The following is a 24,887-nucleotide window of genomic DNA, read 5'->3' as shown; positions in this document are numbered from 1 at the left end:
CAAGGTGGGTGGATCCCGAGATCAAGAGATCGAGACCATCCTTGCCAACATGGTGAAACCCGGTCTCTACTAAAATTACGAAAATTAGCTGGGTGTGGTGGCTGGCGCCTGTACTCCCAGCTACTTGGGGAGGCTGAGGCAGGACAATCGCTTGAATCCAGGAGATGGAAGTTGCAGTGAGCTGAGATCACGCCACTGCACTCCAGCCTGGGCAACAGACTGAGACTCCATCTCAAAAATAATAATAATACGAAAATTAGCTGGATAATTTTTTAGCTACTCGGGAGGCTGAGGCAGGAGAATCACTTGAACGTGGGAGGCGGGAGTTGCAGTAAGCAGATATTGTGTCACTGTACTCCAGCCTGGGCAACCGAGTGAAACTCCACCTCAAAAAAAAAAAAAAAAAGAGGCATGGCAAGAAGATAAATAGGGTGGCAGGGAGGATGCTGGGGTCCGTGGTGGGGGCATCATATCAGAAAGGCTGGGGGCTCCATCCTGCCCTGCAGTGATCGCAGACTGTAAGCCAAGGCTGTCTGGGAAGGTGACTCCAAGTACGCCATCCATCACCAGGGGATTAGCCAGCCAGCCATCAATATTAAGAAAAAGGATTGCTTTTTAATGGGGCCAAAGAGTGTGTGTGTGTTCCTGTGATTGATGGGAATATTTGTCAAATGCCCGAGAACCCGGTAAATAAACGCGACTGAACCAGTGTTTCTAGAAATGGATATTAATGACTCGATTTGATAAAAGAGCAGGGGCGCCTAGTGTTCATTGAACACTTTGTGAGGACTGGCTGGGGGCTGGGCAGTCTCATGCGTGTCTTTGACCGAGGACTCTCAGAACAGCTCCAGAACACGGTGCCCCTATTTTCCAGGTGAGTAAACCGAGGCTTGTTCAAAGTTAAGATAGGACCTGGCCGGGCGCGGTGGCTCACGCCTATAATCCCAGCACTTTGGGAGGCCGAGGTGGGTGGATCATGAGGTCAAGAGGTCGAGACCATCCTGGTCAACAAGGTGAAACCCTGTCTCTACTAAAAATACAAAAATTAGCTGGGCATGGTGGCGCGCGCCTGTAATCCCAGCTACTTGGGAGGCTGAGGCAGGAGAATTGCTTGAACCCAGGAGGCAGAGGTAGCGGTGAGCCGAGATTGCGCCATTGCACTACAGCCTGGGTAACAAGTGAAACTCTGTCTCAAAAAAAAAAAAAGATAGGACTTGAAGCCTGGATTTGGGGGTCTCAGAATGCCTGTCCCTGTAATGATCAAATGCCTGCTGAGGATGGGGAGGCCAGGGGGAATGGTCATTCAAGATCTGGTTTTTTGGGGGTGGCTCCAGGATAAGGACCACCTGAAGTGAGAGCTTGGGTAGGGGAAGGGCCTTGACTGGGCAAGTGGGTGCTTCCCAGGGAGGCAGGGATCTTTGATGCTGGGAGTTTAACACCCAGGATGTGGCCAAATGACATCGCCTTTTGCTTGGGGAGGGGCTCAGTAAGGGAGAATTTTTTGAAAGGGTGGGGGTCTTTGATCGGGAGGGCTTTCAGGATGGGAAAGTACAGAGAAGAGGAAGGGGCTTAGTGAAGGGAGAGGGGCTCAGGATGGGGATGGGTTCATCAGGGGGGTGGGGTTCTGGGAGGAGGAGGAGCAGGAAAGTGCAGGGGACACTTTGCCTGTCCCTGTCAACCCTCTTGTCCTCTGCCCACATTCCCGTCCTTCCTTGACTCACCAGACAAAACTTGGCGGAATTTGCAGGTTTTGTTTATTTGTTTTTGGTGTTGTTTTTGAGATGAAGTCTCCCTCTGTCACCCAGGCTGGAGTCCAGTGGCACGATCTCTAGTCACTGCAACCTGTGCCTCCCAGGTTCAAGCAATTCTCTTGCCTCAGCTTCCCAAGTAGCTGGGATCACAGATGCCTGCCTCCATGCCCGGCTAATTTTTGTGTGTGTGTTTTTTTAATAGAGATGGGTTTTCATCATGTTGGCCAGGCTGGTCTCGAACTCCTGACCTCAAGTGATCTGCCTGCCTTGGCCTCCCAAAGTGCTGGGATTACAGGTGTGAGCCACCACACCTGGCTGGATTTGCAGGTTTAATTTGGGGATTGGGGTTCTCACTGTAGGAGATGCCCCCCACCTCACCCCTTCTTGCCCCTGCCCCTTGGGGTCTCATTCCCTCTTCCCATACCCACTATCCACAGCTCATCAACGTGTTCCCCCACCAGCTGGAGCCTCCTTTCTGTGTGTCCTCAGCATCCTGCCATCCATCCATCTACCCCTCTCTGCAAGGAGCCTCCTCCCCCTTACGTGGTCCTCTGGGCAAGGTGAGCACCAGGTTCCCATGTCCCCTTCTTCTTCTAACAAGCAGACCTGTCTGGCAGCCAGTGGGATGCTTGATCCAGGCTCCACCTTGGCTCCTCACCGTCCAGATGGCCTTCAGCAAGTCACTGTGTGTCTGAGCCTGAGGGTCTTCCTCAGCTCTTCAGAGATGGTGGCCCCTGTCTAAGGGAGCCCAGGAGGTCTGGGGTGGACAGTCAAAGGTGTGGCTTGGACGGACTGCAGGACACAGGCTGTGTCTGGCCCCATGTGGCTCCAGGCTTCAGCCCCCTTGTGCAGGGTGTTTCTGATTTCTCAGCTCACGGACAGTGCAAGCCTGACAGGCAGCCCCTGCTCCTGACTTTGACTCCTTCAGCAGCCAGCCCACTAGTTTCTTTCTTTCTTTTTTTCTTTTTGAGACGGTGTCTCGCTCTGTCGCCCAGGCTGTAGTGCAGTGGTGCCATCTCGGTTCACTGCAACCTCCATCTCCCGGTTCAAGCGATTCTCCTGCCTCAGCTTCCAGAGTAGCTGGGATTATAGTCACGTGCTACCAAACCTGGCTAATTTTTATATTTTTAGTAGTGAAGGGGTTTTGCCATGTTTGCCAGACTGATCTCAAACTCCTGACCTCAAGTGATCCACCTGCCTCGGCCTCCCAACCTGCTGGGATTACAGGCGTGAGCCACCTCGCCCGGACTTTTTGTATTTTTCATAGAGTCAGGGTTTCATCATGTTGGCCAGGCTGGTCTCGAACTCCTGACTTCAAATAATCTGCTTGCCTCGGCCTTTCAAAATGCTGGAATTACAGGCATGAGCCAGTGTGGTCCACCAGTTTTGCTATAACTTTTTTTTTTTCCCAAGAGCTCATTAAGGAAACCATTACTTTTAATAGCAAAAAGCAACATTACATTCACAACAACTTAATACATAAATGAAAGATGAGCTGGACTCGCAATCGCTTCATCCCAAGTGGTCTGGACTCTGGCCTCTTGTCTGACCTAGGCTCCTGGGTCCCCACGGTCGCCTGACTCGGCCCTAATCACCCTAGCCCCGCCCTTCTCCCAGCCCACGGCGTTCGCCACGCCCACGACCAGCATCACTATCTTCTCCCACCCTCGCCCCGCCCACCTCCCCGCCCCGCGGCTCGCTCACCCCTGCTCCTCCATCATCTCCTGCAGCTCCATGCACTTGAGCTCCACGCGTCGCTTACGCTCGTGGTCCAGGATCTCGCGGTGCGCGCGCTTCACCAGGCCCGGCTCCGCGGCGCGCAGCTCCTCCTCCGCCCGCGGCCAGGCCCCCGAGGAGGCGCCGGGCTGCGGGAAGCCATTCGCGGCGTCGGGTGGGGATGGCATGCTGGCCGCCCCGTTGTTCACGGTGGACGTCATCGCGGCTGGCCCCGGGGCCGCTGACCGGGGCCGCTGACCCTGAGGGACAGACACAGACAGGAGGCGGGATGGTCACTTCTTGGCCACCTGCTAAGCTCCTCTCTTCTCGAGTTAATCCTGGAGATTTAAGGGCCCACTCATGGCTCTAATCCGCTTCGCTTCCTGGTGCAGATGGAGGCGGACGGCTGGTTTGCATCTTTGGGTCACACCTCAGGGCATGAATCGGTTGGACACTGGGCTTTTCCCATCTGTAAGGTGGGTGGATACAGGCCATACAGGATGACCTCTAAGAGCCATTGGCTGGGAATCGTGTCACCTCCAGGGACCTAGCAACTACTGAGGACGGTCCCCTCTGCCTTGCATGAATGCTTGGCCCAGACATCCCAGTGCCCGAGTGCACTCATTAGCCCCCAGTCGTGTTTCTCCTGCAGGCTCAGTCGAAATTGTTTATGAACACACCAGACCCATTGTCCTGGCTCTGTCCAGTGGGACACAGATGACAAGTGTTTCTACCTCTCAGTCTGCTCCCAGGGGAGCGCTGCCGAGAGGGGAAGGAAGGAAGCTTACTCCATTCTCACCCTAGACGTAGTTTTCAGCTCTCACTTTGATCTAGCCAACTTTCCCAAAGCCAACATTCTAGGTAAGAGGGGCTCACCCAGACTCAGGCCCACAGGACTATCCCCTCCTTTGTTCTGGGAACACTGCTTCTGAGGATGTGAGCAAAGCTACACTGACAATAGCTTTTCAGGCAGCCACATCCTCCTGTAGGCTCAGGGTAGGGTGGGAGCCAACTTGGCTTGGAACTGAGAAGCCCTGACTCCGTTAGGCCCTCCAAAGTAGAGCAGACACACACACACACACACACACACACGCGCGCACACACACACGCGCACACACACACGCGCGCACACACACACGCGCACACACACACGCGCGCACACACACCACACACACACACACACACTCACTCTCTCTCTCTCCCTCTCTCCCTCACTCCAAGGACTTCTATCTTAACTGAGGGGAGGCACCTCCTGAGCTATTTCCATTTCCTTTCTCCAAGACTCTGCTAGTTGCTAAGCAACAGGGAGGCCTCATTCCCAGGGAGTGGGGTGGGAGGGAGGGAACGGAAGGATGGAGGGAGGGAAAGAAGGGATTGGGCGTGCCTGGACATCTTGGATTCCTGCACCACTTCTCCCCCAACACACCCTCCCCTCTCTGGCCTCAGAGTGATGGGATGGGGGTGGGAGTGTTCAGAGCCATTCAAACTAGAAAGCAGAGGAGAGAGGGACTGTGACAGCTATGGGAGGCTATGAAGGACACAGAATAGCCGGAGGTAACAGTGGTGATGAAAACATAAGCTCTTCTCATATGTCCTTCCCTGAGTCCCAAGTGCATGGGTTCTAGGCTGCATTCCTCCACTCCTTGCTGTGTGACCCTGAAGATGTCACTACCCCTCTCTGAACCTCTGATTACTGTTCCTGGGAGCATCTGTCAGATTCTTCTGGAGAGGGGAGTGCCTGGGGGCTTAGAGACCAAAGCTGTTCTTCTAACCCCTCTTTTCCAGTTCCACATCTGCTGGCTTCCCACCTCTGTCTCTAGAGCAGCCCTGTACCACCAGGGGTTTTCCTGGGACACTCCACAAGCATCACCCATCAGGCCCCAAACAGAGCTCTGGGCGCCCTGCTCCCTACCCACTTTGGCGGCAGTGCTTGGCTCATAGGTGATTTCTCTGTCTGTTGATCACCTGAGCCAGGGACATGTGTGGAGCTTGCAGACCCTTATCGCCCTGGCCCACCACAGTTCATCTGTCCTCAAGTTGGGTCCCTTATCCCCTCTTCTTTGTTTTTTGAGACAGGTTCTCACTCTGTCACCCCAGCTTGAGTGCAGTGGCACAGTCATAGCTCACTGCAGTCTTGAACTCCAGAGCTCAAGCGATATCTTCCCACCTCAGCCTCCCAAGGAGCTGGAACTACAGGCATGTGCCACCACACTCAGGTAGTTTAAAATAAATTTTTTTCTTTTATAGAGTCAAGGTCTTGCTATTTTGCCCAGGCTGGTCTTGAACTCCTGGCTTACAAAACAATCCTCCCACCTCGGCCTCCCAAAGTACTGAGATTACAGGCATGAGCCACTGTGCCCAGCCCCATTCCCTCTTCTCAACATCACTCACTCACATTTATCTACTTCCTGTTCTTCCTTGTGACTACCTGGACCCAAGCTCCTCCCTCCATGCAGGTCTACTGCCTCACTGTGGTTGCCTGGCCTCCCTGCTCTCAGACCTTCATCCTCCGTTGACACCTTGGCAGATGGGTTCAGGAGCAAATCAGACCATGTCATGCCCTGGTTGGCAGCCTCCAGTGACTCCTGTCACCTTGGCTAAAGTCATGACACAGCCCTGCCTCACGGTTCAGCCCCAACCCATCACTGCCCACTGCACACATTCTCCTCCACCTATCTTGGCTCCAGGCCATTTCCTGGGACACTCTTCATTCCTAGTTGTCCTCAAAGTCACCACTTGTAGGCATCATCTCCTTCCGGAAGCCTTCCTTTCCCCTCTGGCTGGTGTCACCCTCCTAGAGCTTTTTTTTTTTTTTTTTTTTTGAGATGGATTCTCACTCTGTCATCCAGGCTGGAGTACAGTGGTGCCATCTTGGCTCACTACAATCCCCCGGGTTCCTGCCTCAGCCTCCCAAGTAGCTGGGACTACAGGCGTGTGCCACCATGCCTGACTAATTTTTGTATTTTTAGTAGAGACAGGATTTCACGTTGTTGGCCATGCTGGTCTCAAACTTTTGACCTTGTGATCTGCCCGCCTTGGCTTTCCAAAGTGCTGGGATTACAGGTGTGAGCCACCACTCCCAGCCTTTCTCTCTCTCTCTTTTTTTTTTTTTTTGAGATGGAGTCTCATTCTGTTTCCCAGGCTGGAGTGCAGTGGTGCAGTCTTGGTCCACTACAACTCCACTTCCTGGGTTCAAGTGATTCTCCTGCCTCAGCCTCCTGAGTAGCTGGGATTACAGGCACTCATCACCATGCCTGGCTAATTTTTGTATTATTAGTAGACATGGGGTTTCACCACGTTAATCAGGCTGGTCTCGAACTCCCGACCTCAGGTGATCCACCCTCCTTGGCCTCCCAAAGTGCTGAGATTACAGGAATGAGCCACCACCTGGTCTTACCTCCCAGAGCTCTTATCACTTGCTGTTGTTGCTGTGGGTTCACAGGTCTGGCTCCCCCGGGGCTGAGGGCAGCTTGGCTTTCAACTCCTAGCTCCAGACAGTGCCTAGTGCATGTGAAGCTCAGTGCACTCAGGTTGAACAAAGACAGTGGCAACAGGAGGCAGGATAGAGGAATACATGGCGTGGTCCTTGATACAGCCTATAAGAGCCCCTGTGCATTCTGTTGAACACTGTCTTGCAATTCATCCCATGCTGCACCTCATCCTGAAACCAACACTTAGCCCCTTAGCCTTGGTCCTCATCCTCCAAATGCGGCTCTTACTTCCTCCTTTGTGCCTTTGCCTGTGTTTCCCCTCAGCTGGAGTTCTGTTTCCCCTTTTCTTCACCTAGGGGACTTCAACTCATCCTTCAGGGCCCAGCCCAAAAGTCACCTCCTCTGGGAAGTCTTCCACTCTTCCAGGAAGGATGAGTCATTCCCTCTTCGTGCCACACTTCTTTTTTTTTTTTTGAGGCAGAGTCTCACTCTGTTGCCAGGCACCAGGCTGGAGTGCAGTGATGTGATCTCGGCTCACTGCAACCTCCACCTTCCAGGTTCAAGCAATTCTCCTGCCTCAGCTTCCTGAGTAGCTGGGACTACAGGCACGCACCACCATGCCCAGCTAATTTTTGTATTTTAGTGGAGACGGGGTTTCACTATGTTGACCAGGATGGTCTTGATCTCTTGACCTCGTGATCCGCTCACCTCAGCCTTCCAAAGTGCTGGGATTACAGGCGTGAGCCACCGCGCCCGGCTGTGCCACACTTTTTAAGTATGACATTTAGATACCGAGATTCAGTTGGCTATTTGCTTCATTAGACCTATTCTAGACTATGAGCCTTTTTAGGGGAGGGGACCATTCTTTCATTCTGGCTCATTAGAACCTACCCCAACCCTAGGCAGTGCAAGCGGCACGCTGAAGGTGTGGAAAGAGAGCACAAAGGCACCAGCGACAGTGCTGGGAACCATGCTGTTCAAAGGCACCAATGACACCGCTGGGAACCATGCTGTTCTGCTCGTCTTCCCTCTGACCTGGGCCAGTCTCCCAGGCCTAGAACTTCACCTGAGCCCCTGGAGGGCAGAGGGGGAAAGCTAGTGGGAGTTGTTCTGAATGCACTCAGATCTCCAAACCCTGAGAAATTCTAGCCCCAGTGCTAGGAGAACACCTGGGTAATCTTTGCAGAAATGATTGAGGAGGAAAGGAGAGCCATGTGAAGAGAGGTGTGGCAGATGCAGTCCGGATTTTCACTAGGACAGATGGTGGATTCGACCAATTTCACCTGGTAAGTTGGAGAGGCACCAGGCAGGAGTCTGCGGCAGGTCATTAACAGAATGACCTGAATCATTGCACACTAAGTCCACTTCCTTCCAAATCAGGGTGCTGGGCCAGCAGACCAGGCAGTGACTGCAGGAATGCAGGCACAGGGTCCCTCTGTGAGACATATGCCATGACATTTTTATGAAATCATTGTGGGACTGGGCACAGTAATCTCAGCAGTTTGGGAAGCCAAGGTAGGCGGATCACCTGAGTTCAGGAGTTGAAGACCAGCTTGGGCAACATAGTAAAACCCTGTCTCTACTAAGAATACGAAAGTTAGCCAGCATGGTGGCGGGTGCCTGTAATCCCAGCTACTCAGGAGGCTGAGGCACGAGAATCACTTGAACCCAGGAGGCTGAGGTTGCAGTGAGCTGAGATCAAGCCATTCCACTCCAGCCTGGGCGAAAGAGCGAGACTCTGTCTCAGAAAAAAAGAAAAGAAAAGAAAAGAAATCATTGTGAGATTTCCCTCCCTCCCTTCCTTCTTTCCTTCCTTCCTTCTTTCCTTCCTTCCTTCCTTTTAGACAGACGCTCACTCTGTTGCCCAGGCTGGAGTGCAGTGGCATGACTATAGCTCACTATAGCCTTGACCTCCTGGGCTCAAGTGATCCTCCTGCTTCAGCCTCCAAGTAGCTGAAACCACAGGTGAACCACCATGCTCAGCTGATTTTTAAAATTTTATTCTTGTAGAGATGGGATCTTGCTATGTTTCCCAGACTGGTCTCAAGCTCCTGGGCTCAAATGATCTTTCTGCCTCAGCCTCCCAAAGTGTTGGGATTACAGGCATGAACCACTGTGCCTGGCCTCGTTGTGTGATTTCATAAGGTGACACTGTCCTGATGGGTGCTAATACCCCATTTTGCTGTAATTGGTTGGTTGATTGACCCATACTCAAAAGGAGCTGATTAATGGATCGATGGCATGTTAGATGTAGGTATGTGATGGAGAATCACAGGGCTGTATTCTCACACGTCTGTCCAATATGTTCACTATTGACTGGATACAACACTGGTAGTCTGTTAATCAAATTCACTGAGGACACAGCCTCAGAAGGCTCATGGATATACAGTTAGACTCTATTTATTTTATTATTATTATTTTTCGAGATGCAGTTTCTCTCTTGTTACCCAGGCTGGCATGCAATGGCGCGATCTCGGCTCACCGCAACCTCTGCCTCCTGGGTTCAGGCAATTCTCCTGCCTCAGCCTCCTGAGTAGCTGGGATTACAGGCACGAGCCACCGTGCCCAGCTAATTTTTTGTATTTTTAGTAGAGACAGGGTTTCACCATGTTGACCAGGATGGTCTCAATCTCTTGACCTCGTGATCCACCCGCCTCGGCCTCCCAAAGTGCTGGGATTACAGGCTTGAGCCACCGCACCCAGCCAGTTAGACTCTAAAAGGACTCAGTAGCCAGAGACATTGGAAGTATCTAAGGTGAAACAGGGCCGGACGCGGTGGCTCACACCTGTAATCCCAGCACTTTGGGAGGCTGAGGCAGGCAGATCACAAGGTCAGGAGTTCGAGACCAGCCTGGCCAACATGGTGAAACCCCATCTCTGCTAAAAATACAAAAGTTAGCCAATCATGGTGGTGGGTGCCTGTAATCTCAGCTACTCAGGAGGCTGAGGCAGGAGAAACACTTAAATGGGAGGTGGAGGTTGCAGTGAGCCGAGATCACGGTGAATGGTAGAGGTTGCAGTGAGCTGAGATCACACCACTGCACTCCAGCCTGGGCGATGGAGTGAGACTCTGTCTCAAAAAAAAAAAAAAAAAAAATGGTGAAATAGGATAGTGAGAAGTGCCACATTCTAAAGCTGGGTCCCAAACTAAAATTGGAATGGAGTAGACATGGCTTAGAAGCAGAATGTTTGGGAAGGATTTGGGGATTTTCAATGATCGCAGACTCAATTTGAGTCAATATCACAATGTGGCTGCCAAAAGTGCATGTTATCTTAGGCTCTATCAACGAAAATAGGATGCCAAGGAGGGGAGGATGACAAGAATACACAGGTGGTCAGAATACCTGGCTTCAAATATATGAAGGATTGTAGAGGATTTAGGTCAAACCTGGCTGAATGGACTGAGAGGCTTGTTGAGAAGTGGCAATGTTTAGCTAGCATTGCCAGATCTGGCAAATAGGAGCACAGACTACCCAGTTAAATTAAATCTGAATTTTATATTTGGAACACACTTCTACTAAGAAATTATTCCTTTATCTGAAATTCAAATTTAACTGGGTGCCCTATATTTCATATGTCAGTGCTACCTGGGACCCAACCCAGATCTACTGACTCGAAGTGTTTGGGAATGAAATTGCTTGTGTCCTCCAGGTCCTCCTGATACCAGTTTGGACCACCAGTTAGGCAGAGGTGGGCACTGGTCTAGAAATAGCCGTTTTTTCAATTTTTTTTTTTTTTTTTTTTTTAGAAGGAGTCTTGTTCTGTTGCCAGGCTGAAGTGCATGGTGCAATCTCGGCTCACTGCAACCTCCACTTCCCAGGTTCAAGCAGTTCTCCTGCCTCAGCCTCCCAAGTAGCTGGGATTACAGGTGAGCACCACCATGCCCAGCTGATGTTTGTATTTTTAGTAGAGATGGGGTTTCACCATGTTGGCCAAGTTGGCCTCGAATTCCTGACCTCAAGTGATCCGCCTGCCTCGGCCTCCCAAAGTGCTGAGATTACAGGTGTGAGCCACCACATCTGGCCAGAATGTCTTTGTTTTTAAAGAATTTTTTAGAAGGACCATGTTCCTCTTAGGGTAGTCCAAGGGTCAGTAGTATTGGTGTTATTTGTTAGAAATGCACTTCATTCAGCCTGGGTGACAAAGGGAGACTTCATCTCAAAAAAGAAACAAAATGCAGCAGTTTGTCCTAGGATGAATGAGATCCCTATTAAAGGAATTGTTCAAACATGAGATAGAAACGATATTCACACATTCACTCAACAAACACTCACCCAGCATCTGCTCTGGGCCCCACCTTATTAAAGGCTGCGAGTGTAGAGAGGAACGTGACCCCATCCTGGCCCTGTAGAAGCTCACAGGCTGGTTCAGGAGACTGACCGGTAAACAGCAGCGTAGTGTGATAAAAGAGAACTGGAGAATTGTCTATAGCCCTGCTTGGTTGGCCAAGGCAGGCTTCCCAGCAAGGATGGCGGGGAGCAGGAGGCAGGGCTGCCAGAGCTGGTGAGGACGACCAGATTCAAGAAATAAACGGGCCAATCTGGCAGGGTTTGTAATTGACTGGATGTGGGATGGGGGAGGTGGCTTAATGACACTGGGTCTCTGGCCTGGGTGACCAGGTGGATGGTGCAGCCATTTATTGTGATGGGGAACATGGAGAACAAATTGGGGGTGCTTGAGGGCGAGGGGTTTGTAGGGGCAAGCAGGCAGATATGGAGTCTAGAGCCATAACCTTAACCCTAACTCCAACTTGTCTGTTCCTTGGAGGCATTGACACTGCCCTTTTTTGGAGGGAGAACAGCACATGGGACATCTTTACCCTGCCACTGATTGGCTGTGAGCCCCTGAACAAGTCCCTGCCCCTCTCTGAACACTTGTTTCTCCCACTAAACAATAACTCAAAGACACCCTGCGTCCATTCCTACTCTGGAAGTCTGGATAATACTAACCCTAAATATGCAGCACCAAGCCGGGTGCAGTGTCTCACACCTGTAATCCCAGCACTTCGGGAGGCCGAGGCGGGTGGATCACGAGGTCAAGAGATCCAGACCATCCTGGTCAACATGGTGAAACCCCGTCTCTACTAAAAATATAAAAAATTAGCTGGGCATGGTGGTGTGTGCCTGTAATCCCAGCTACTCAGGAGGCTGAGGCAGGAGAATTGCCTGAACTCAGGAGGCGGAGGTTGCGGTGCACTGAGATCGCGCCATTGCACTCCAGCCTGGGTAACAAGAGCGAAACTCCGTCTCAAAAACAAAAACATAAAAAAAGAAACAAATAAACACATACATACATAAATGTGTGGCACCAGACCTTCAGCCCACTTCCTTTCTGCTGATACAGCCAGGAGCCCAGGCCCCACCATCCACCCTTAGAGCTCCACTGAGGTTGTTCCCAGCACTGGGTCAGCTCCTAAGGGCAAACCCAGATGCTGGAGCCAGCCAAACCCATGTGCAGATTAAGTCATGAAGCGTTAGTTTAATGCCTGCCGAAGGGGCACACTCCCTTTTCTGCAAGCCGGGAAGTGGTTAAAGGCCTAGAGGTCTGATTTCCAAGCCTCATGGCTAAGTCCCTGGACTTGTCTCTCTCCCACAAGCCCAAGCCTGGGTGTCCTGAGCAAGCCTGGCCATGGATGGAAGGGGCCACAAACTGGATGCTGCTACCTGCGAGTGATTAACTGAAGGTGAAGCAGCCCATCTGTACTGCAGGGTCCAGCCTATTCTGGAAAGTCGGCTGCTGACAGGCACAGAGGCCTCTCAGCTAATGAGGTCAGTATTCACCCCGAGGCTCAGAGGGAGAAGATGCTCAGATCGGTAGTGACCTGTTCCAGTCTGGGGGAGAGGGAACGGTCTGTAGTGAGAAGCGGATCACAGATGGGTCTGTGAGGAGACCTGGCCTTACCTTGGGGACCCCTGATTTGAGAGGGAGACAGGACAGTGCTCTTTGGGAATTCATGAGCCGAGAGACCTAGGGCATGTGACTTCAACTCTCTGGGCCTCAGTTTCCTTGCCTGTAAAATGAAACTAATTAATCATAGTGTCTTCCTCATAGGTTTGTTGTAAAGGACTAATGCATGGGAAATGCCTCACATTACCCAGTATGCAATGATGGTCTCATAAATAGCACTGGAGGTCATTATTATTATCAATTATTATTATTGTAGAGACAGAGTCTCACTATGTTGCCCAGGCTGGTCTCGAACTCCTGGCCTCAAGTGATCCCCCCCGCCTTGGCTTCCCAAAGCACTGGGATTACACGAATGAGGAAACTACTCCCTGCTCCTCATCTCTCTGGCAGTAGCGCAGACCTCCAGCACCACGGACAGCACCCCGTCACCAATTCAAGCGCCCCATTTGCTCCGGGAGCTCAGAAGCCTCTCTTGTGGGGGCCTAGGGGAGGGTGCAACACCCATTCCCCTAGGGGCTTCTTTTCCTGGCCCTGCAGCGTGCCTCCCCAGAGAATGTTGGGACTCGGAGCCGCAAAGGTACAGATTCCCACAGCTTCAAGTGAGCACTTCGTCTGTGGTCACACAATTTAACCACCTTCTTACTGCTAAGGTTTTTTTTTGTGCTGTCTCCTACAGGGGCCCGGAAAGAGTTTTAGACAAGGACAAAGACTTGGAGTCAGAAGACTTTAGCTTACATTCTGACTCCACTACTTCTGCCTGGGTGATCAGGAAAAGTCATTAAATTTCAAGGCTCAGTTTTCTCATCTGTAAAATGGAGACAATATTCCCTATTCTTGTAGCTTGGAGCTTGGTGGGATCATTCATTCATTTATTCTTGCAGTAACAAGCTTATTCCAAAGACAGATCTTGTTGACATTCTCCCACCCATCCACCCAGTGGAAGCAAAAAAAAAAAAAAAGAGACCAGGGAGGCTCTACTTTTGCCTAGGATGGTCAGGGAAGGTTTCATGAAGAAATTCATGTTAGAAATGGGCCTTTGAAAGATGTGTCTTCAGCTGGGTGCAGTGGCTTAGGCCTGTAATCCTAGCACTTTGGGAGGATGAGGTAGGTGGATTGTTGAGCTCAGGAGTTTGAGACCAGTCTGGGCAACACGGTGAAACCTCGTCTCCACTAAAATACAAAAAATTAGTCAGGCATGGTGGTGTGCACCTGTAGTCCTGGCTACTCAGGAGGCTGAGGCAGGAAAACTGCTTGAATCTGGGAGGTGGAGGTTGCATTGAGCTGAGATCGTGCCACTGCACTCCAGCCTGGATGACAGGGCGAGACTCCATCCAAAAGAAAAAGAGAAAGAAAGAGAGAAAGGGAGGAAGAGAGGAAGGAAGGAATGGAGGAAAGGAAGAAGTGTATTCTTCAGGTAAGGAATGGGGAGTGCAGGGGACAGGACAGGCGATGGTAAGGGCATGGTAAGACCCAAGGACCCTTGACTAAGAGGGCCAGGGTGGAAAGGAATTTCTGATGAAGAAAGCTGCATTCCTGTGAAGGTGGTGGCTGGAAACATAGGATGAGACCTTCCAGAGGAAAAGCCCACTGTGGGGACAGCGGGTGGGCAGCGATGTGCCTCCTGAGTTTCCTGGAGGAAAAAGATTCTTTGTAACTGTCAGAAATGAGACAGATCTGACAAATACTCATGAAACCAGCTCCTTAAATTGTGAAACTCAGTCTGGGTCTTGGTCAAAAACAAGTGTGCAGCAACAATGGTTTGTTAAGATATTTTATCAAGCTGGGAAAGAAAAGCCATCTGCATTGTGCCAAGGAATCTAGGCGTGTCCCCACTCCAAATCCTGGCATTGAAGCCAGGTACAGCTAAGACGGGGACATATTCCCTGGAGCACTCTCCTGCTGAACCTCCCCTTCCCTGTGGGAACCCTCTGCAGACCTCCAGCCTTGAACAGTTTATCCTGGAAGCTTCCCCTGTGCTCACTGCCCAAGAGCATGGGGCTGGGGGAGTAAGGACCACAGGCCCGGGAGACAACCCATCAACTCCAGGGTTGAGTCATTCATTCAGATCGCAGCTATTTGTGAGTGGCTACTCTGGGGTTCACCGGAGGATAAGAGAGAAATGCAGAAAGAGAAGCACAGGTGTTTATCATGCTGGGATGATGGATGAATGGCAGAGACATCTAATGGAGCTGGGGTGTGTCAGGAGAGGAGCATAGCTAGGGGGTCTTCCTGGAGGAGAGATCGTGAAGCATAAGTAGGAGTTGTCGGGACAAAGAAGGAGGAGAAGGAAGTCCTGATCAGGGTGTAGGGGTGTGTGGGAAGAAGGGATGGAGAGGAAACAGGGAAAAGCATGGACTTGTGGCTGGGCATGGTGGCTTACACCTGTAATCCCAGCACTTTGGGAGGCTGAGGCGGGTGGATCATTTGAGGTCAGGAGGTTGAGACCAGCCTGGCCAGCATGGTGAAAACCCGTCTCCACTAACACAAAAAATTAGCCAGGCATGGTGGTGGGTACCTGTAATTCCAGCTACTTGGGAGGCTGAGGCACAAGAATCGCTTGAACCCGTGAGGCGGAGGTTGCAGTGAGTCGAGATCATGCCACTGCACTCCAGCCTTAGCGACAGAGGGAGACTCTATCTTAAAAAAAAAAAAATATGGGCTTGTCTTGGCTGAGCCCACTGAGCCAGGAGGGTAGCAAGGGCCAGACCTCAGGGCCTTCAGAAGCTAGGACCATATTCTGCAGGCAATAGGGAGCCAGTGAAGGGTATTCAGTTGGGGAGGTCAGATTTGCATTTTGGAAAGATCTCTCTTGCAGCTTTTTAAAAAGTATTTTTGAGACAGGCTGGAGTGCGATGGTGTAATTATGGCTCACTGCAGCCTCTACCTCTTGGGCTCAAGTGATTCTCCCACCTCAGCCTCCCAAGTAGCTGGCCACTACTACACACAGGCGCATGCCACCATGCCCAGCTAATTTTAATTTTTTTGTAGAGTCAGGATCTTACTAGGTTGCCCAAGTTCGTCTCTAACTCCTGGACTCAAGCAACCCTCCTCCCAAAGCTCTGGGATTGCAGGCGTGAGTCACCGCGCTCAGCTCTCTCTCCTGGAGGATATCCGGGTCCGCATGAACCAAGACAGACCTGTGCCCATCAGCCAGTAGCAGATGGGCTCAAATCACTTACTACGTGTGCTTAAGTGACTTAACCTCTTCCTTATTTGTAAAATGGGGTTAATATAAATACCCCCACCTCAGGATAAGGAGAAAAGGAATAACGTGTGTACAGTGCAGCGCCTGCGTAGGTGATAAGCTCTGTGCGTTAAGCGTTAGCTTTTATCAGCCATGAACTACCCCAATCAGTCTAAGCCATTACAGGCATGAGTTGGACCAGGAGGAAATATAGATGCGTATAAATTAGAACAGATCAGGTTGGTAATTACCATTTAAAATCAGTACAAACACTCATAGCCCAATCATAGTGCTTTTCACAAATACAAACTCACATAGACAGGTAGAGACCAGTAGAGACGGGTAACAGGCCAGACATGGTGGCTCATACCTGTAATCCCAGCACTTTGGGAGGGTGAAGCTGGTGGATCACTTGAGGTCAGGAGTTCGAGACCAGGCTGGCTAACATGGCAAAACCCCTCCACTAAAAATACAAAAAGTAGCCGGGCGTGGTGGCGGGCACCTATGATTCCAGCCACTTGGGAGGCTGAGGCAGGAGAATCACTTGAACCCGGGAGGTGGAGGTTGCAATGAGCCAAGATTGCGCCACTGCACTCCAGCCTGGACGACAAACTGAGACTTTGTCTCAAATTAAAAAAAAAAAAAAAGACGGGTAAGAAGACACTGCAGGAGGAGGTGGCGTAGGCAGCCAGCAGAGAGAGGTTAGCCCAGTGAGCTTCCTCCAAGACTCCTTGGAGTGTCTCTGGGGAGGCGCTGGTGCTGGCACGGCTGTTTGTTACCCAACCCTCCAGAAGACGTGGTGGGGGGAGGGGAGCTGCTGAAAGCCTTGCTTTCAATTATTCAGCAGCAGGAGCTTCCTGCCACCCCTGCTGGAGCTGGAGGAAAATCTTGGCCAGAGCCCCCAGGCTCTCTGGCTGGGGGTGGGAGGGCTGGTTCCTGGAGAGGCAGGCAGCCTGGCCTGCAAAAGTGTGGGCACTACAGCTCCGCATTCTGGCCACAGCCCCTGTAGTCCCTCTTCTACCCTCCTGTTTTCAGTTTAGGGCTGGATCCAGAGGTGCCTGGGCAAGGCTTGGGCTGTCACTTTTTCCTGCTGTCTCAGTCTGTGCTGGGGAACGGAGTTGGCTGGGCTGGCAAAGTTTCCAAGGGCCAAGATGAGGTGCCCAGGGCCGTCAAGGCAGAGAGGGCAAGAAAGTCCTGGTGGCATGGCTGACAACATGTCCAGCCCTACGCTAGTCTCTGTCCAGCCCCGCACGGCATTCTGCTCTACCCAAGAACGCACTGACCCACACTGTTCCTCATGCCTGGAAGGTCCTTCCTCATCTACCCATCCTGCAAGACTGCTCAAGCATCACCTCTTGCGTGAAGCCTTCCCTGACTGCCTGGAAGGACTTCCTGGGGGGACATGCCTCTGCTGTTACCCTCTTGCTACTACTAGCAATCTAGCACGACTGTTTGCTTCCTGGCTGACCGAGGGCTGTCCAAGGGCAGAGACTAGGCTGATCCGCATCCACCTCCATAATGCCCAGTGCAAGGCTTGGAACAGAGCAGCCACCTGGGTCTGTTTGTTGAGACCCAGCCTGTGTTTGCACCGATAGGGAGCCCACTACTTGTTTTTACCACCACCATCTCTGGCAACTATGGAGGGAAAGGTCCTTGGTCACTGCTCTCACTATGCCTAGACCACATGTGTGCTGACATTTACACGGGCCTCATGGTCATCTACTTCGTAAGCCTTGGAGTCCATCACTGTCTTTGTTTTTTGTTTTTGAGAAAGGGTCTCACTGTTTTGCCCAGGCTGGAGTGCAGTGGCGTGATCTTGGCTCATTGCAACCTCCACCTCTTGGGTTCAAGCTATTCTTGTGCTCAGCCTCCCAAGTAGCTGGGAGTACAGGTGTATGCCACCACGCCCGGCTAATTCTTTGTATTTTTAGTAGAGACAGGTTTCACTATATTGGCCAGACTGGTCTCGAACTCCTGACTTCAAGTGATCCACCCCCCTTGCCCTCCCAAAGTGCTGGGATTACAGGTGTGGGCCATGATACCCAGCCCCAGCCCTGACTTTGAATAGATAGGAAGGATTTGCCTGGTCGAGGCTCCACTCTTTGTTGGCTTTGATTTGAATTTCTGGAGCAAAGGATTGGGTGGCAATCGAGCAGGGTGCCCGGGGCAGCCCCCTAGGTTTCTGCTGGGCTGGCTGAGATCAAAGGAGCCAGCTGGGGGCCAGAGCATCACTGACAAGGGACAAGAGGGGACAAGGAGGCCTCTGCTGTCTGCTTCCTCCAGTGGAATCCACAGTACAGGTGATGCAGCCCCCATGAGAACAGGTAACAATGCTCAGGTAAGATCAGTGCAGACTGAAGTAGCCCGGGGCAGGTCATACAGAGCCTTGTAAATGGGACAGACCCAGCCAAGCCAGGAGCTCAGACTGGCTGATCAACAGAGGATGGTGGGGACACTGCACACCAGCATGATAGACCTCTGGAAGATATCAGAACAAGCAACACTGGCTACTGAAAGCAATACAGACCGGGCGTGGTGGCTCGCTCCTGTAATCCCAGCACTTTGGGAGGCCGTGACAGGCAGATCACTTGAGGCTGTCTACTAAAAATACAAAAATTAGCCAGGCATGGTGGTGGGTGCCTATAATCCCAGCTACTCAGGAGGCTGAGGCAGGAGAATCGCTTGAACCTGGCAGGTGGAGGTTGCAGTGAGCCGAGATCACACCACTGCACTCCAGCCTGGGCAACAAGAGCGAGACTCTGTCTCAAAAAAAGAAAATTAACCAGCTGTGATGGTGCATGCCTGTAGTCCCAGCTACTTGGGAGGCTGAGGCAGGAGAATCGCTTGAACCCAGGGAGTGGAGGTTGCACTGAGCCGAGATTCCACCATCGCACTCCAGCCCGAGCAACACAATGAGACCTATCTCAAAATAAGAAAGAAGGAAAGAAAAAAGCAATGCAGACCAGTTCAACCCAGCAGGCGGATCTGCAGTCCAGAACTGATATGAAATAAGCAAGTAGTGGTTTGGTCTCTTCTCCCCTGCATTCTAGTGGAACAAAAGAATCCCTGCCTCACTCAGTCCTCCTGCTCCGTCAGGGCCCTCAGTGGCCTTGTGGGAGGCTGAAGCCTTTCCACCAGGAGCAGACAGCTTCCCTGGGGCTGCCTGAGTGAGAATGGAGATTGGGGGTGGAGGGAATGTTCTACAGAAACAGCTTTAGCTGAGCCCAAGAAAGAACAGTCTTATGACTGAGCTGTCACTGATGGCAGGTGGCAGTCTCTGTGTCCCGGGAGGGTGCAAATCAGATGGCCTTGGGGGGATATGGAGGGAGAGCCACCTGTGTGTCAGAAGCCTATGCTCTGACCCTGCAGTGAAATCGGAGAAGCTTATGTGCTTTCCCCGGTTCATCACCTCCTTCTCCTTCCTCCAGGATCAGATCCCAGCCCCCGCTCAGGCTCACACCTGGGAGCTAGGCAGAGGAAGGCGCAATGGGCTAGAAGTTGTATAACCAGATCCCTTTTTTTTTTCCTGGGCCTCAGTTTCCCTCATCTGGACCAAGTGTCAGAGGTGTGGATACTACCAGCAGGGCTGGGGTGGTGTTAGTCTAAACCGCACCATTTCGTAAGCTCCTTGCTCTTTTGCAGACCTTGGTCAAAGTGAAACATTTTACGGGGTTCGAGCCGTGAGAAACATCCCACCTAACCACCTGACCACAAGGCAAACAAAGGCCCAAGTGAAGAAACAGCCTGCCTCTTAGTGATATTCTGCAGGGAGAAAGTACAGGGAGTACCACATTCTGCCGGAACAAGGGCCAGACCGCCTCATCACTGGGACATCTTATCAATATCCTGCCAGGCAAGCCAGACTGCCCAGACTCCCCCCCACCATACCTGTAAATTGCCCCGGGCTGTAAGCAGTGGTGAGCTCTGGCATTAGGCTGGTCCCCTACTTCTGTAGGTTTTATCCTGGACACAAAACCTGCATTTTCGGCCGGGTGTGGTGGCTCACACCTGTAATCCCAGCACTTTGGGAGGCTGAGGAGGGTGGATCGATCACCTGGGGTCAGCAGTTCAAGACCAGCCTGGCCAACATGGTGAAACCCCGTCTCTACTAGAAATATTAACCGGGTGTGGTGGTGGGCTCCTGTAATCCCAGCTACTTGGGAAGCTGAGGCAGGAGAATCTCTTGAACCTGTGAGAAGGAGTTGGCTGTGAGCTGAGATTATGCCATTGCACTCCAGCCTGGGTGACAAGAGCAAAACTTCGTCACAAATAAACACCGTGCATTTGCTCTTGAACTGCCCTCTTTCTGTGTGTGTGTCATTCTATAACCCTCACCTTCCCTTCAAAACCTAACAGCTGGGGCTGGGCTCTGAGTCCCTGGCAGTGCAAGGCTGACAAGAATCAAAATTGGATGGTGATGTCCACCCTGACCCTACCCCCTACCCGGGCCAGAGCTATCAGCAGGAAGGATGTGTGCTGGACGGACAGACAGTTGGCCCCTTCCACCCTGGGGAGGGTGACAGGAGAAGCCAGGGCAGCTGCCTCCACTGCCCATACAATCTCATTATGGAAAATTCCCTCTATTGACTCAGCTCCAATCAAGCTGGCTGCCCGGGGGCTTCCCCCCAGGTTTCTGCTGGGCTGGCTGAGATCAAAGAGAGCCGGGCTGGGGGCTGGAGCAGCACTGACTTTGCCATCGATCCAGATGCGCCTGTCGTTGCTAGGCAACAGCCTCCAGTCTCTCCCATCCTTCCTCCCCCCAGGGGCTGCAGAATTGGACAGTAAATGGGGAGAGAGGGAGAGACCCCACATTCGCTCTCCATATCATCCCTTCTCAAGCTAGAAACCTCTGTCACCAACCGCGGAACCCCTCCTCCCTAGAAAGCAATCCCCCATCCAAGATGAGCGCTAGACCCTCCTGCCAAATGAAGCTCTTTCCTCCCCTCACATTTGTATGCACCTCCAGGGTACTGGAAATCCACCCCTCCTCTGCTCCATGTAAGCACTGTCTCAGGAAGACAGGCCAGGGACTCACCATTGAAGAACTCAAGGCCCAGAAAGGGGAAAGGACCCTCAGGGGTTCAGTGGAAAAGTCAAGATAAGACTGTAGGCTCCCTGTCCAGGGTTGGTGGCTCATGCCTGTAATCCCAGCATTTAGGGAGGCCGAGGTGGGAAGACCGCTTGAACCCAGGAGTTCAAGACCAGCCTGGGACCAGGCACAGTGGATCATGCCTGTAATCCCAGCACTTTGGAAGGCTGAGGCTGGCGGATCACCTGAGGTCAGGAGTTCAAGACCAGCCTGGCCAACATGCTGAAACCTCATCTCTACTAAAAATACAAAAAAGTTAGACGGTGTGGTGGCGCATAGCTGTAGTTCCAGTTACTAGGGAGGCTGAGGCAGGAGAATCCCTTGAACCCAATGAGGCAGAGGTTGCAGTGACCTGAGATTATGCCATTGCCCTCCAGCTACTCGGGAGGCTGAGGTAGGAGGATCATTTGGGCCTAGAAGTTTGAGGCTGCAGTGAGCTAGGATTACACTACTGCACCCCAACCTGGGCAACAGAGTCAGACCCTGTCTTTAAAAAAAAAAAGGGGGGAGGCTGGGTGCAGTGGCTCACACCTGTAATCCCAGCACTTTGGGAGGCCAAGGTGGGTTGATCACAAGGTCAGGAGTTTGAGACCAGCCTGGCCAAGATGGTAAAACCCCATCTCTACTAAAAATACAAAAATCAGCCAGGCGCAGTGGCAGGCACCTGAAATCCCAGCTACTCAGGAGGCTGAAGCAGGAGAATCTCTTGAACCCAGGAGGCAGAGGTTGCAGTGAGCCGAGATCGTGCCATTACACTCCAGCCTGGGTGACAGAGCAAGACTCCATCCCCGCAACCACCCCTCCCCCAAAAAAAGAAAGACTTCGGGCTGCTAACTCCCAGCCCAGTATTGGACTAAATATGGGAGCCATTTAATCTTCAGAGAATGGCTCCAAAGACAAAGGCACACTCCCATTTTTCAGTGGGTTGGCTTTTTTTTTCCTCTTCCCAAAACGTAGGATGCATTTCATAGTAGTTTTTTTTGTTGTTGTTTCAAGTGCTATAATTTAAAACTGTTAGTTGTGTTTTAAAACAGGCATAAAAATGTACTGTGGGTTTTGGGGGCTGTAATTGACTAAATAATGCAAATGATCATTTTATCATAGTTTAATATTTTGCATATTTTATCTACCCTACACTGCTCATCTTTTCTGTATTTTTTTTTTTTACTGAACATATGCATGCCATCCTAGCAGTTGTTATGTGGTGACCTACTTACTTCACGGCTTATTTAGAATGTTAAGGTCCCTCTCCCTCTGAGGTCTTTACAGCCCTTGGGGATGGAGGAAGGAAAGTCTCTTGGATTGGCACAGTGGCTCATGTCTGTAATCCCAGCACTTTGAAGGGCTGAGGTGAGAGGACCACTTGAGATCAAGAGTTCGAGACCAGCCTGGGCAACATAGCAAGACCCCATCTCTCTCTCTCTCTCTCTCTCTCTCTCTCTATCTCTCTCTTTTTACAAAAAGGAAAGTTTCTCAGTCTTCCCCCGGTCCCTGTCAAACCTTTTCTTGAGCAACTAAGGGAGAGGAAGAGGTGATGTGTGTCCCAAAGTGTGAGAGGCCAGAACTCAGAAGCTGGTGCTCCCTGAGAGATGCCAGGAGGTGCACAGTCCCTAAGCAGTGGTCCTGGTGGCCTTGGAACTGCCACCGCCTGCCACCTGCATACCCCCAGCTGTTCAGCACGGTGACAGCTCCTCCCCGACTCCCCTGCCCAGCACCAGTCATACACTTCAACTCTGAGAAGCACAGCTTTTCAAGGTCCTTGACAAATGGTAACCAATTAATGTCAATTAATCTGATTAGCTTAAATAGTTAATTAAGCAGCTAATTAACAACATCATCAACAATAACCCACAGCCCCTGAGGAATGGTGGGTGGGAGGTAGGAATGGTGGGGATGCTGAAGGGAGGTCCTCTTTGCTCTGGGAACAGGTGAGCCCCTTAAGGTCAGATCGGGAGCGGGAGCTGCCCTTGCAGCTGGGCCGTCTCCAAGTCTCCACTCTGCTCTGCCATCATCTGAGAATCTCCATCAGGGTACCCCCCAGGCCGGGGTCAAAGGGGCTGATTTCTGTGGGACAGGCTGAAGTACAGCACGGCGGAGGAGGGACAACTTCTCCTATCTGGGAAACAGAATCCCAGAGAGGGCTGAGCACGGTGGATCACACCTGTAATTCCAACTCTGGGAGGCTGAGATGGGAGGATTATTTAGTCCGGGAGTTCAAGACCTGCCTGGGCTGCATAGTGAGACCCCCCCCCCCATCACTACTAAAACGGAAGAAAAAAAATTAGCCAGGCATGGTGACATGGACCTGCAGTCCCAGCTACTTGGGAGGCTGAGGCAAGAGGATTGCTTGAGCCTGGGAGCTCAAGCCTGCAGTGAGTTATGACTGTGCCACGGCACTCCACCCCGGGTGACAGAGCAAAACCCTGTGGAAAACAAATAAATAAATACATAAAACAGAGAGGAGCCTCTGCCACTGCTCCCCATCCACACCACGCACCTTATAGCTCACAATCCCTCTCGTATCCCTAAGCTACAGAGCAGCCCTGGGAAATAACTGCTCTCCTTCGGCCCATCCTACAGATGAGGAAATTGAGTACCTCTTAGATACCAGGCCCTGTGCTTGCACTGATGACCTGCAACGGTGAATCCCGCAAGGTCCCTGCCCTCAAAGAGCGGCCACTGTGGGGCCTCACAGTGCCTCGGTGCAGCCTCTGCGGGTCAAACACTTCTTAGCTGGGTGATGTTAGTAACCTCTCCGTGCCTCCATTTCCCAAACGATGACCTGCCTGCTTGGATGGATGTTGTGAGGACGGAATAAGTGAATACAGGCAGCAGCCTCCCGCTCACAGAACAGGCTAAATGAGTTGGAAAGGGAAACCACCAGACAGCATGGGGTGTAAAGTGGGCCGGGGAAGCAGCAGCTCCGGGCCCTCGAGGGCACTCAGACTGGAACAGGGTATCACAGAGAAGAGGCCTGAGCAGAGCCTGGTGCTCAGGGAGGCAGAGGAAGAGGGAAGAAGGGCGTTCCAGGTGAAGGGAACCGCATGTGCAAAGCGATAAGGCACCGGTCCTCAACTCTAGCATGTAGGGTCACCTTGGAGCCTTAAAAAACGCAGACTTTGGCCAGGTGCGGTGGCTCACGCCTGTAATCCCTGCACTTTGGGAGGCCGAGGCGGGTGGATCGCTTCCAGTCAGGAGTTTGAGAGCAGCCTGGGCAACATGTCAAAACACTGTCTCTACTAAAAAGACAAAAATTAGCTCGGCGTGGTAGTGCGTGCCTGTAATCTCAGCTACCTGGGAGGCCGAGGCAGGAGAATTGTTTGAATCCGGGAGGCAGACATTGCAGTGAGCAAAGATTGCGACACTGCACTCCAGCCTGGGCAACAGAGTGAGATCCTGTCTCTAAAAGTAATAGTAATAATAATAAAATTATTGGAATCAGTCATTTTGGGTGAGTCCTGGGAATCTACTCATAGACTGTTCTAGAAACACTGGGGCAGGGGGCTGGGCATGGTGGCTCATGCCTGTATTCCCAGCACTTTGGGAGGTTGAGGTGGGTGGATCATTTGAGGTCAGGAGTTTGAGATTAGCCTGACCAACATGGTGAAGTCCCATCTCTACTAAAAATACAAAATTAGCTGGGCATGGTGGTGCATGCCTGTAATCCCAGCTACTTGGGAGACTGAGGTAGGAGAATTACTTGAACCAGAGAGGTGGGGGTTGCAGTGAGCCGAGATCATACCATTGCATTCCAGCCTGGGTGACAGCGAAACTCTGCCTCAAAAAAACCACAAAAAACAAACAGAACT

General features: G+C 51.7%; 1 protein-coding gene across 4 annotated transcripts in view; it reads right to left on the bottom strand.

The window, feature by feature from the left end:
* Positions 1-24,887, bottom strand: part of SRRM3 (serine/arginine repetitive matrix 3) — a 77,859-nt gene that overhangs the window by 44,603 nt on the left and 8,369 nt on the right. For all 4 annotated transcript variants that reach the window (XM_054247765.2, XM_054247759.2, XM_054247764.2 and 1 more), the window contains exon 2: positions 3,456-3,727. In XM_054247765.2, the coding sequence (XP_054103740.1) occupies positions 3,456-3,688 (233 nt within the window). In that variant the 5' untranslated portion in view covers positions 3,689-3,727. The remainder of the gene's footprint in view (positions 1-3,455; positions 3,728-24,887) is intronic.

This window comes from Callithrix jacchus, chromosome 2 (genome assembly GCF_049354715.1).
Source record: "Callithrix jacchus isolate 240 chromosome 2, calJac240_pri, whole genome shotgun sequence".
Lineage (NCBI taxonomy): Eukaryota > Metazoa > Chordata > Mammalia > Primates > Cebidae > Callithrix > Callithrix jacchus.
The sequence above is the reverse complement of the archived record's forward strand: the minus strand, read 5'-3'. Positions and strand labels throughout refer to the sequence as shown.